Genomic DNA, 13226 nt, shown 5'->3' on the forward strand with positions numbered 1-13226 from the left:
TAGATCTAATTATGTTCATACAACTCCATATATCTGTATTTTCTTTGTGAGTAAAGGCAATGTTTGAAAGACTTTCTCAGCTTTAGTGTTTGTCACCTCCTTAACCACGGATCACTATGGACCCTTGGATAGATTCAGCTAGAATACTGCGCAAATAAGAGAACTTGTTTCACTGTATAAATAAGAAATATAAACATTCCCAAAAAATTATCAGTTCAGCATTTGCAAACAACAGAAATTAAAAGATCCAGTCCGTAAAAACCTGTTTTAAAAAGTTATTTAATCTATTTGTCAGCACAACTATACCCCTATTTATCAGATCTGTTTGGGAACCTTGTATTGCATAAAACAGTACAGTAGTTCGAGATGAATCCAGCAGCTCTTAACACAACATGAAATCACATGACTTTAGTTTGCTTTTTAACTTAGGCTAAAGAGCTGAAAGGCCTGTTCTAGCTATATGACCAAATTAGTATGAAGTTGCCTCTTTGTTTCAACTTTACCCAGAGTGGAGGGATGAGTTGGTGGATGAGCTGCAGGAAAATTTGTGGGATGAGCTGCAACAGGAGGGTGCTGTACTGCTCCAGGTCCCTGCCCTGTAGTTGCATTCCCTCCTCCTTGTGACATGCTGCTCTGTGACTCATTGATAGTTGCATTGTTACTTGTGCAAGAAGCTCCACCTCCAGCATCTGAATCTTCAATATTTCCACCACTATTGCAGCCAGCTCCACAGCCTTTCCTTAGCCTGGAAACATAATGCAAGTGATACATTAAGACATACCTCCTAATCATTAGTATTCTATGAAATGCTTCATTACATGCAAAAGGATCAGCACAATCCACAGCACTTACTAAAATCAGTTAAAACTTGACTTAATTTTCTCAGAATATCCTTTGCAAATACAAACAATGCTTTCGAAGAGATTTAAGGCAATTTTTTCATGACAGCTATTCAATAACATTATTTATGACAAGTCAAGTGCTCATATAAATTAGCTTTTTAAAAATTATGCCACCTCTGAAATACAATAAAGTGATAAAATTACAATTCAAATGCTCACAGAACATCCTGGTTATTTTGGAACAATTTAGTAAAACTTATGCTACTTAACACACTAGTCATGTATAACTGTTACACTGCAAAATCTTTGCCTACACAGACTAGCAAGGAAAATGTGTCCTGGATTTTTAATGTATTTGGTTTCTGTGATCTTCACTAAAGCACTCACAACTGTTTGAAGCACATACTGAACACTCAGACAGTAGGTTAGCCACCATTTTCCAGTATACATAACCACACAGCTTTTTCACCACATTGTTTACACTAATAAGCTTCAAATGGATACAAACACCACAGCACATTTCCTCCTCCCTTCAATTCCTACTTTCCTTTTTCTTTTCTGTCACACTCAAGTATACTGAGCACTCCTTTCCAATTTTTTTGTCCCAGGACACAGAATGCTGAAGAATAAACTTTGGATTCAAATACTGTTGTGTGTCATGCTTTCACCTGTTATTCTATCAAGCTGGACAAACTGATGGCAATAGGAGACAAATGCTGCAGTAAATGTGGGATTATTGGCACTCTGGGTGAAGCAGCATGTTCTGTTCTGATATGCTGTAGACGTCTAAGACAAATACAACCATCAGAACAGCTACAGGACTGTTCGGACCACAGCACAAGCTCCTGGAACTACTAAGAACGGGGATGCAATTTCTGAATGGCACACAACTGCCACTGTTGCTTTTGGAGCCACAGTCATAGAGGGCCAGAAGTGCAGTAGAAGTTCTCATGGCCTATAAAACACAGCACAGCAAGTGTTTGTACTGGATTACCCAGGGGTCACGTGGGGAAACAATTATATCATTCCAGTTACTTGTTCTGGCACTAACACACAGCATTATATAACATATAAGCACTTGTGAGAATGTGAAGAACAGCTAAAGCTTGCATAACTATGGATGAGCATGCTCTAAAACATTAATATAGGCACTCTCATATCTGCCAGACAGGAACCCTACCAAACAGTCCTTATTCTAAAAGGTATTATAGACTGCAAAAGCCATCATACTGAAAAAACACAGTACAGAAGTTGCATTGTCTCTCATTATCAGAACTAACATTAGATCTGAAGTTGCAGCTCCTGTATCTAGACTTTGTCTTCTTTCCTCTTAGCTCTCATTTACATAGTTTGTGGTATATCACTCAGCCTTGGAGATTAATCCTGTACCAAAGCAGTTGCCATATGTTACTGATGTGCCTAAAATAAGAGTCAAGTTTATTTATTTTAATGTGACTGAATATTATAAATTATGCTGTGTTGAGCCTGTGCAAAACTAGTTAATGGAATATGAGAGCATGAACACAACACTAATGAGAACCCCTTTCCTCAGCTCACCTGTGCCATGTAGACACTATGAAGTTTCTGATGTTTCCTAAGCTGATGGCTCCCCCAAGAATGTCCTTTAGCTGTTCATGACTATCTGAGTAGGAAGTAGTCAAAGGTGAGACATAGATTGGGTATCCAATTGGCTGGTCACAAGAAGAGTTGATCATGTTCCTCAGAGCTTGTTTAGCATTTTGGATACTTCCTCTTTCTGGATTACGATTACGCAGGAAGACAAGCTCCTGCTGTTGTCCTGCCCACAGGCCACGTACACACTCCTTATTGACCTGCAAAAGCCAAGAAGAGAGGCTGTGTCAGAAAGGGAAGCAATGAGAGCACGTGGTGACTGCTGTGTTATCCCAAAGCCTTTGTGAGCACATGCAGTATTGCACTGCAGAACTGCCAGCATTCACACGCAGCTTTTTACAGGCTGAACTTAGGGACACAGGCTGCAACAGTGAGGATAAACAAACTTAAGAATGGGATGAGAAATAAGTGAGAATGAACTGATTTTCTGATACAATACTTGCACTGCATGAGAAGAACCAGCCCTATTAATAACAAAACAGTAAAGATTTCAGTTGAGGCAGCAGTTTGGTATAGTTATTGAAATACACCCCAACTTGCTGTCACACTGTGAAACATACACAGAGCTTACCTTAATGACCCTGAAACTGAGATAGCGCTTATTGAGCATAATGATTTTATATTCATTGGTGCCATCGTCCATCACGTGGCGCAGAGCAAGAAGGGATGGAGAATTGGAAAGAACTGCACTTCTCCAAGCAGGGTCCCCTTCGTGTGCTATAACTAGATTTTCTTCATGAGTTGTTATAGCTTCATAAAGGACAGAAGGATCATCGTATTCATCTGGAGAAGTGAAGTGATCCTGTTTCCAATAATAGATGTTCATTAAAGTATGATTAATATTTCAGATGTAACTACATATAAAAACAGAACATTTCCCACCTCAAACTTTTTAAATGTTCAGTGCATTACACAAAGTTAGACATCAAAAGTATCAAATACCTAGAACATGGTTAAAGAAGACTTCTTTTACAACAGATTGGTTCTGTTTGCTAGTATTTGCTTCCTGTTCAACTTAAAACCAAAATGATTAGAAGGACCTGCCTATCACTGATTCAAGTCAAATTCTAGATTAATTTTACACCAGATTTATATTTGTACTGTTGGCAGAAGCTTTTTAGTTTTAGCTTTTTTTCTTATTCATAAGCCTCCAACTGCAAAACACTCTTAAGTAAAGCACTGATTATTCACTGAGACTGTACTGTGTGAAAATAGCAATAAGAAGAAAATATTTACTATTAAAAAGTTCACATTTATACTTGATAACAAATTTCTTCAGCATCAAGACAACTTACATTACTATAAAGACAACTTAACTTTACTGCCAGTCAAATAAAAACCGCAAAGCACAACACAAAACATAAAATCTGCAAGTTCAATTCAGTATTGAGTAAGAGTAATTTCTAGGTAAAAAAGGATTCTGGTTAACAGCTAAATTTCCACACTGACTGAAGCATGGGTATGTTGATGCACTGCAAGTGAATTAAATAGTCTTTCACAGATTAACAGAATAATGTTCAGAACTTGTATTTTTTTCCACTGTTAGCATGATCTATTTTACTCTCACTCTTCATTCTTTGACTTCAATCAAACCCATTTTGCACAACTCTCTGAAAACACTTAAGAGAGTTGTTCAAGTGGTACTTCTGCTGGTTTCAACAATGATTTGGTAATTATTCTGCTCTGCTGTATATACTCCTATCACACACATTCTCCTAGATTCAGAAAGTTTGTGTTACGTGAATAAGTTAATTCAATCACCGCTAGTTTTGGGAGACTCCAGACTGCAATGAAGGCAAAAAAAGAAACCTTTATCATTAATTTTTAAACTGCAACTAAGATTTGTTTACTTATTATGATTTTCAAGTAATCTATTCTTCCTGAGAACCAACACTTCCCACCCCTTACAGAGTGCTTATCACTAAGTACATGTTTTCTTGTACTTGCTGAGTTGATACATGCACTGGACAGAATTTGAGATCATTCCTCTTCACCCACACTTCACTACAAAGACAAACTCTAATTTCAGCTTATGGAAAAGCAACCTTCTCATTCTCACCTGAAACCTGTGATTACAACACTTCAAAGTAAAAAACAAGAAAAACAACTCCCACTGGAGGAGAGGACTATGCAGCTTTGAATGCATAACTTCTAAACCAATGCGTAGGGAGGGAAGAGGGAAAGTATCAGAGAAGCTGTTCATAAGGGAAATCTCTAGAGAGGTATGAAACAGGGCTTGACATGTTCTTTGATCTACAGTTAATGTAATTTTCAAGCTCTGAGCATAAACAGCATTCCCTTTTCCTCTGTACCACCTTCCACAAAAGCTGTAATAAATCAAATGACAAGACACAGTAGTCCCTCCTTTTCAGCAGTCAACTTCTATCACAGTCCTTTTATTCCCATCCTTTTTCCTTTCTCCCAGCCACTAATTTTTAAAAGAAAAAATGCACAAAAACAAAAAACTGGACACATCTTTCTGTGTAATCTCTCACTTGATGTAGCTTCAGTGACATCCGTATTCCAGGGACCACTACTTTCCTCAGCAGTTCCATGTCAGCAAAGATCCATTCATCTCTAATTGAAGATATACGGAAGTCACCCTTAAATAGAGCATGCAGGCCATACAAGAAGGATTCCAGGTTACTGTTGAGGGGGAAAAATGAAAACAACCCAAATATTAACAGAAGTACATATCCACAGTTATCATCACTGAAAAGAAACTACTGAGCTGCACAGAAAGGCACACAATTCTTCTCTACCAACATAAGCTAAGACAGGGAAAAGATGTGTGTGTACAAAAATTTCATACAGAAGATGTCTACCTGCACTGAACAGGTAATGAACAAACTATACATGCAACAGACTATTTACATGGACTAAAGCAAACAAATATCATGAGGAGTGCCTGATTTCTTTTGAAGATTTTTCAAGGCAAAACTTTTCGGGGTATATAACACAACAAACCAATTAAAGAGGGTATCAACTTCAGCTGTCCATGCTTTATTAAAAATAAAAATGGTGTTAACTTTTCACACTTAGAAGGCACTGTTTTCTATTACTAAGCTAAGTTAAGAGTGAAGAATCATATATGCTCTGATGAATCTTGTAAATCCACATATACACAACATTCAAGAGGCAATTGGCTGGTACTTAGAGGAATTAATCAACAGTTATCCTGAAATTGAAGTAGAACAGGTTTTATAGTCAGCATCCAGCCAACCAATAGCTTCCACATCCAATTATGCTTCTTTTCAAGCCATCACCTTGTGATTTCCTGAATCTTAAAGCCGTATTTTACATCTGCTTTCTAAAATTGAGGCTGTCAGTCTGCAAGAAAGTTGCCATATGACAACATATTTGAACTGAAGATTTGCACAAAACACAACTGCATGCTACAGAGCCACCTAAACTGCGATATTTACCACAATGGTCTCATCTAACATCCACCAAGACATATCAGTTTTTCATTTTAAAGAACTTTCCTCTTTTTCCCCTAACTTCCATATAGGACATCTAGTTGGTGCAAAAAATGGAGCTTACTTTTAGAACTCGGTTCTAAACTGGTCATAACCAGTCCTTACCCACACCAGAACTCCCATCTTGAATTAGCTCAGTAAAACAATATGCTTAGTTGCAAGTCCTCCCTCATTTGCTCTTCTTTAGTTACATTTCACTGGCTGTTGTAACGAAGACAAGTTACATAGCACATTTGCCCAGTTTATGGTAAGATGCCATTAATTACCTATTTCTTCTATGACAAGATACTCATCTAAGAACTCAGAGGGATTTTGAGGATAGGAAACTTAGAGCAACAACATTTTATTACCTAGACATATGATGTGAAGCTGTTCCCAATGCTCTCCGCCCCAGAACACACAGTCCATAACACAGTGTCACTAGAGGTGAGTCTTTACTTGAATCCAGTGGCTTGTAATAACAAAAGAAAAAATAAGTTAGGTGAGTGGAAAAAAGAAATGGCCACTGCAAAGGAACATTCTACCAGGAGTAAAAAGACCCAAACACAGCAGCTCTCAAGTGTGTGTATGCACCTACCACAGTAGTCACTCTTAAAAAAACAATTCTGATTCAAAGTCCAAGCAAGAGTTTTACAAGTATTTAAGAATACTTGTAAAGGTGAACACACATACATGACTATTTGAAATAAGAAACTCTAAGCTAAACAGATGCATGCTACATTCCTCATGGTGTGTATCTTGCAGGCAAACTGCTGATCAGCTAAATTACAGGGTTTAGACAGAATTATTTTCTGTGAATACAGTGGATTATCACCAGTTAGGAGTATTTAAGTCTGATTTACCTGACAACTTCCCTGGACTACAGCTTTAGTCAAGGAGTTAGTTAGGGGAGACTTGCCCTCTGTTCAAGGCCAGCAGTATAGCCAGGGTATATAATGCCCTAGCAAATGGAATCATTCAATTAAGTGACTAAATCTGATTTTCAATACATATACAAAATATTTAATGTTCATTTCTTGGAGGGAAATAATTTTCTTTGGCTGTTGTTTGTCCTTTGACCACAGGACACCAAGTCTTACCCCTTTTAAAATAGGCTTTAACTGATCTTTTACCTCCAAAGCAAAACTGAACCCTTAAGTCTTGGATCCCTCATTAAACAGGTAAATTCCAATTATACTCCTGTCCCTTTAACCTCAATCAATTTCTGTTTATTCTCAAAGGCAAAGCTATTTTAACATAGTTATTTTGTAAACAGTAAAGCCAAGGCATTCCTCAATTCCTCATTCCATACAAACATACTAACATCCTATTTAAAAGGTGGAAGGATTGTGGAAGAAAAGGTTAAATGTAGGATGATTGTTTACACAAGCCAACAATTCCAGCGGTCCAAGGAAATGGTATTATGTGATCACTGAGAAAGGAGTGAGTCTAAGCTGGAAATAAGTATCTTGAGTTTTAGGGATTTTTGTTTTGTAGTTTTGTTTAAGTTAGGGTTGATTTGTGAACACTGATATCTAAGTACGAAACATCAATTCTGCAGACATACCCCTCTGCACGTAGATGTCTAAGATTCAACTGGTTGATCTGAGCTGGCAAATAAAATTCACTAATGAACTGGTTAAACCCATGCACTACTTACAGAATCTATTAAATTCGCATCTCAGAACCGGAAGATCAAAATAATTTCAACCAAAATACTTTAATTATACGTACTTGTTTTAAAAATCAGCATTAAACCCATCTTTTAGTCAAACCAACAGGAAAAAAGTGACACCATCCTTACCTTTTCTCTTCGAGAGCAGCAATATTCTATCCAGTTCAAATATATCATACAGAAGCTCTCTCGTGAGATCCCTGCCAGACGGTGGTCATAATCCTCATCAATATTGGGGTTAAATGTTGGGTCTACATCCACATAATTGCGGTCTGTGCACAGCCGCAGCCCCTCCTGCATTGTCTCGTTAGCTAACCATTCCTCTAACTTGGGGGATGTTGTGACATAATAGATGATTCCCTGGAACAGTAGCAGTTAAAAATGAGTCAACACTGCAATTTAAAAAAACCCCAGTCAGTTTCAACTTATTTGAATTTTTTTGGTGAAAATAAACAGAACTGCTACACAGTAGCAGTTATATTGCTCACAGGTACAACAGATTTGCATAGAAAACACAATCCAGATGGTGCATAGGAGTATTTTTTCAAAGACTGTCAGGACTTCTGTAGCCTACACTGAAGGAATAAGGAAAGAAAAAAAGGATGGGATAGGATCCTCACTGTATTTTTTGCAGAAAATAAATACATAGAAATTTTATTTAGTTAACACAGAGGCTTAGATACAGAATTTCTAAAGAATCCTAAATTTTAAAAAAATCTAAAACACAAAACAGTTTAAGACTCCTGTGCTAGGGAACACAACTTGTGTGCATGTGTGAGTATCTTGGAAATATATTAACCTGAAAATTTTCAGCTCCCAAAGAGTAGCTTATGAAAAATCTCAATTACTACACTGATTACCTGAAAGGATCTGAGGCTACAGTCATCTTAGAATTGGAAGGGCTTGTTTCTTTTTTAAGAACTAAAGATGGCTTTGGACAGCTTATGAAGACCAAAGCAGCCTGGCTTTCTCTAAAGAAACAAACTAACCAACTGTCTTTTAAAACACAGCTATTGCATTTAGGTAACAGTTTTAAAGTTCCTATTCCAGCTTCAGCTAGGATGTATCCTCTCTCTGATCTGGAGTACAGGGTCATTGTCCTGCTTACGTGCTGGACTACTGAGTCACCATCAGTACAACAAACTGTCCTCCTTGCAGAAGGTGCTCACACATCTGTAATTATCACCTCACCCTACGATCCTCATGTGACAGACATTATGGGTTCAAGACATTGAGCAGTTCCCAGCCGGCCTCCCCCCACGGGCTGCACTGAGCCGAACCACACCTTCACATAGTAAGTGGTGAGAATTTTCCGGAGATCAAAGACTTGGAGCATGGAAGCTGCACTGTTGTCAGTGATGCTGTAACCCTCCAGAACATACTTTGTTACAAGCACTTCCCAAGCCAGCCAACGCTGCCCAAAGGCTGCATTAAAGGAAAGCATGTGAGGAAGGTGGCCTGGTTCACAGCAACAAAAACCTTCATCTTCCTCTACACCTTCAGTGATGGCCTCTACTTCTCGTTGCTGACAGTAAGTTCCTTAGGAGAAAACAGAGGAAGGCAGAAAAGAGTTGAATGCTTTACATGATTGCTTTAATGTGAACTTCTGTTTGGAAGACTTTAAAATGCAACCTATTTCCAATAAATTCTTTTAACACCAAGTGAACTATCCATCAACAAACACAAAATATTTAGCTAGCTTAATTTATCACTCTAGGATCCCATTTTAATTCGGTTTCACTAACAAGTAGCCATGTTGCACTAAAATGGAAAGAGGGACTTGGCGTCAAGTGACAGGAACATCAAGAGGCCCTGCAGCCCAGTTTCAAAGCAATTTATTAACAGGACAGAACTGAAAACAACTTCAGTTTCTGAAGTAGAAGCCTACTTTTCAGTGCAGACAGCTAAGGACATGTATGACACTCACCTCTGAATTCAAGCCCCCTCAGCTGGAAGGTGACCAAGCCGTTTCCTATCTCTATAAGGTGTACTAGTGCATTGAGGTAGTCAGAGGCTAGGATGAAGCAGTCCCCAGTACTGTAGTTTCCCCAGCGACCCAACAACAAGTCTCCACATAAGCTGTGCTGAAGGGAACGGGTTAAATGCTCATAGAAGATAGAATTCAGGTTGTTGTCATCTGAACCTGCAGGAAGATTGGATTTAGGTTACCTGAAATTGCAGAAAATCACCAAGCTTGAATGTCAATTATTACTTCACACTGAATCCTATATTTTTCTTAATCACAATGCTGTTTCAAGTCATACTCTACCCCCGACATCCCCTTTTTTATGGGACAACTACTCCAAATGAATGCCAAGTAACATTTGTATTTTTAACAAAATTTTTTCATAGTCACTACTCCATTTTTCAAATTATTCCTTCAGTTCCACTCATGCACCTCCTATCAACCTATTCAAGATAATAAAGTGAAAAAGCAAATGGAGCACAGACATATCTCAGTGATGTCTGTTGTACTCATTACCATGACATTGAGATACCCTCAAACACTACTTGGTACTTTTTAAATTACTGAAGAATAAAAAGCAAAACAGCTTAATGCCTGCTACAATTATAAATAAAAAGGTAAAGCAAGAACACAAACCTAAGAGTGAAATCAAAAAACTTACAGGAGAACCTAAAGAATAAAGCAAGAAAGATGATGGAAGAAAAACTAACAGTAGACAGTGTGACAGATGTTGGGCATGGTTAGACAAGATCAGAGCACAAAGTGATCATGAATCCTACAAAAACCCAATAAAAAGCCATTTACATTTGAAAAAAAAAACCAAAACACCACTATAAGAAAACTCACCCCTAAAAAAAAAAAAAAGAAACCCACCAACCCACTTCCCAAATGGCCCCACCTCCAAAAAAACAGCTCCCCCCAAACCAGCTACCAAAATCCAGCTAGGAGAGCTACCTGGATTCCGATCCAGCTGCGAAGCCAGTCTAGTATTTGAATGATCCACACGTTTTGTGCTGAAAAGAATAAAATAAAGCATACTAAATACAAAATACATTACTGCAAGAATGTCTGAAAAAAGAAACTACTAATATAGTGCTCAATATTACCAGTGAAATAGTTTCATTAAGTCATTTTAAAATAATTTTATATGTATATTTTCTGCTCTTCTCATACACAAAAGTATTTTTTGTGTATGATAGCATTATAATGCCTAATAAAGTTTGTCCACAGTAAACAGACATGGAATAATCTTGAACTTTAGATGAAAGTGCATACATTTCCTTAGGTATCAAAGTTTTAGATGTGAGAATAAATTAAAACCAATTAAATCAGGCCAGCTAACATTTCAGTAGACTTTAGTGAAAGATTAATTTTTAGACAGTTCTTTCATTATCTGAAATTACAACTATAAATGCTTTAATCTAAGATTTGGAACATTAAATTTTAAACTGTTTTAATGTTAAAAGGGAAATAAGAAATACCAGAAATATCCGTTCAACTTGTCCTACACTTTTTATATAACATTTTATTAGTCTGATACACTATCAGCAAAAGGGAGCTTAAGAGAAATAAAACAAAAAGAAACATTCTGACCTGAAGATTATTTTACTACTGATCCCACCTTGAACAAAAAAACACTTACTTTGAAATATTTTTGTATTAAGTCAGCCAGTTCTGCTGTGAGCAGAACAATAATGAACACAGGTAAAATACACCTATGAACTGTTTCCCAAAACCCTTTTATACAGAAACTCACTTTCTGATTAAAATTGCACTTCACAATACCATAAATTCCATGTTTAAAAACAGCAGAATGGCATACCGCTATGTAGAAATTGCTTAAGCAGCTGAGGCAAATAATCCTAGTGTAAAAAACAGCTGCTACAATATTTCAGAAACAAGTTCAGTGAAAACTTTCAGTGCTTTATACTGGTTTTCTCTGGGGGAAAACAACAGCAGAAATTCACAAGTTAAAAAAAACCCAACCAAACACACACCCCAAACCAACATTTCAGACATACCTAGTCTATTAAAAACAAATTATTTAAAACTTGATTGTTTCACCTACTTGTAGTCTCTTTCCCAGAATTTGACAGGCCTGGCATATGAAGTGATGAATATTGCACTTCCCAGAAAAGGATTCAGTGGAGTAGAGAAGAAAGCTGACACAACTGCTTGGACAAACAACATGGCAGAATCTGTAGGATAAGAGAATTAAGGAAAGCAAAGGAACAACTACTGTTTTTTAGCTTCTGTGATTGTGATCAATACAGACAGCAACACCAATGAAGAGCAAAACAAGACCTCTATGAATTTCTATGCAGCAAAGATGTTTGTAGTATTTCCAGCTATAAGGGGATTCTTTTTTGTTTTAAAAACAGAAAGAGATGGAAATCTGGCACTAGACACGACCGTCATTCCTAAAAATTCAGCTGAAAACACTAACTCAACACTCCATTCAAACCAGCCTACTGAAGTGTAAAATGAAAACGCAAGGACTAAAACCATGAGTGACTCCTGTAAAAGGGAATGACTATCAAAAGAAAAATAATGTGATTTTCAGAATTATTTATGGTCCATGTTTTTTTACACCAGTATGCTATTCCTGCCATTACCATATAATTCATAGCATTGTAACAAGGCAGAAAGTGTGCACAGCTTCTTTGTAAATACTCACTACACAAACCTGTTCCTTCAGCAGTTTTACCCCATAACACAGAATCCATTATAATGCAGTACTCAGAAGTTATAAACACATGACTTCAGAAGAAGGTTTGCATTTTCAAAGGATACGTGGCACAGCAAAGGGCTGGGCAAAAGCATGGAAGGCAGACCCCCACGTGATCTGCCAGGGAGCAATGTAGGTATATACAAATCTCAATTTATAAAAGAGTTCCCAAAGCTACAGGGGGGAAAAAAGAGAAAAACAATTCAGTATTTTCACCAACAATCAACATGCCTTGCATCCTGGGAATTTACTGGTTATCCTAGAGGTCTTACTGATCTACCAGAAGCTTTGAGACTTCAAAAAAAGATGTCATTATAAAAGCAAGTAACATAAGATGATTTTTCTACATACAAACTCATGAGATGTTTAGAAAGTTGCATATGGTTTCTCAAGCCAACATAAACACTTTGGGAAAGAGAAGTCTTAACTGCCTTACAGCATATCTATTACAGTACAAAAGACTGAGAATCTGCAAGATTACCTATCAGATAGGACTATCCATCTGTTTTCCCCTTTGGATGAACTGAAACACCTAAAAATAGAGTTAAAAGTTACCTTGCTGAAGAGTATGGACATGAAGAAGAGATCTAGCAGCATGGTCTCAGTAAAACTTTTGTAATCAAAAGTAAAGAAGAGCACTGTGAAAATAACAGTGACATACTGGCACGTTGGGCTACTGAATGATGAACGCAGTAACTTCAAGCCAGCTATTGTGATCATTAAAGCACCCAACCTGTGTAAGGAAGTCACACAAAACAGTTATTACCTGTTACCTGAAAGGGGTTTAAAGACCACTTAAGCTGTGCTGTCATGCAATACCAATCTTTTCAAACTTTGATTTGGGTTTGCTTTTGGAATTGGGGGCAAGGGGTGTTAATGATTTGTTGTTTTTTTTAAAGACAACTTCTGATTTTTTTTTTTAAAA

At 37.3% G+C, this 13226-nt stretch overlaps 1 protein-coding gene across 7 annotated transcripts in view; it reads right to left on the bottom strand.

Annotated features, from left to right (window-relative positions):
• PCNX1 (pecanex 1) overlaps positions 1 to 13226 on the bottom strand; it is an 86140-nt gene that overhangs the window by 8270 nt on the left and 64644 nt on the right. For all 7 annotated transcript variants that reach the window (XM_041402713.1, XM_041402704.1, XM_041402676.1 and 4 more), the window contains 12 exons: positions 12857 to 13034; positions 12367 to 12475; positions 11642 to 11771; positions 10528 to 10586; positions 9535 to 9750; positions 8893 to 9146; positions 7737 to 7967; positions 6304 to 6404; positions 4970 to 5120; positions 3046 to 3276; positions 2400 to 2674; positions 504 to 745 (listed from right to left, as the gene is read on the bottom strand). In XM_041402713.1, coding sequence (XP_041258647.1) covers positions 504 to 745; positions 2400 to 2674; positions 3046 to 3276; positions 4970 to 5120; positions 6304 to 6404; positions 7737 to 7967; positions 8893 to 9146; positions 9535 to 9750; positions 10528 to 10586; positions 11642 to 11771; positions 12367 to 12475; positions 12857 to 13034 — 2177 coding nt within the window. The remainder of the gene's footprint in view (positions 1 to 503; positions 746 to 2399; positions 2675 to 3045; positions 3277 to 4969; positions 5121 to 6303; positions 6405 to 7736; positions 7968 to 8892; positions 9147 to 9534; positions 9751 to 10527; positions 10587 to 11641; positions 11772 to 12366; positions 12476 to 12856; positions 13035 to 13226) is intronic.

This window comes from Onychostruthus taczanowskii, unplaced genomic scaffold, assembly GCF_017590055.1.
Source record: "Onychostruthus taczanowskii isolate IOZ18803 unplaced genomic scaffold, ASM1759005v1 scaffold1, whole genome shotgun sequence".
Taxonomy (NCBI): domain Eukaryota; kingdom Metazoa; phylum Chordata; class Aves; order Passeriformes; family Passeridae; genus Onychostruthus; species Onychostruthus taczanowskii.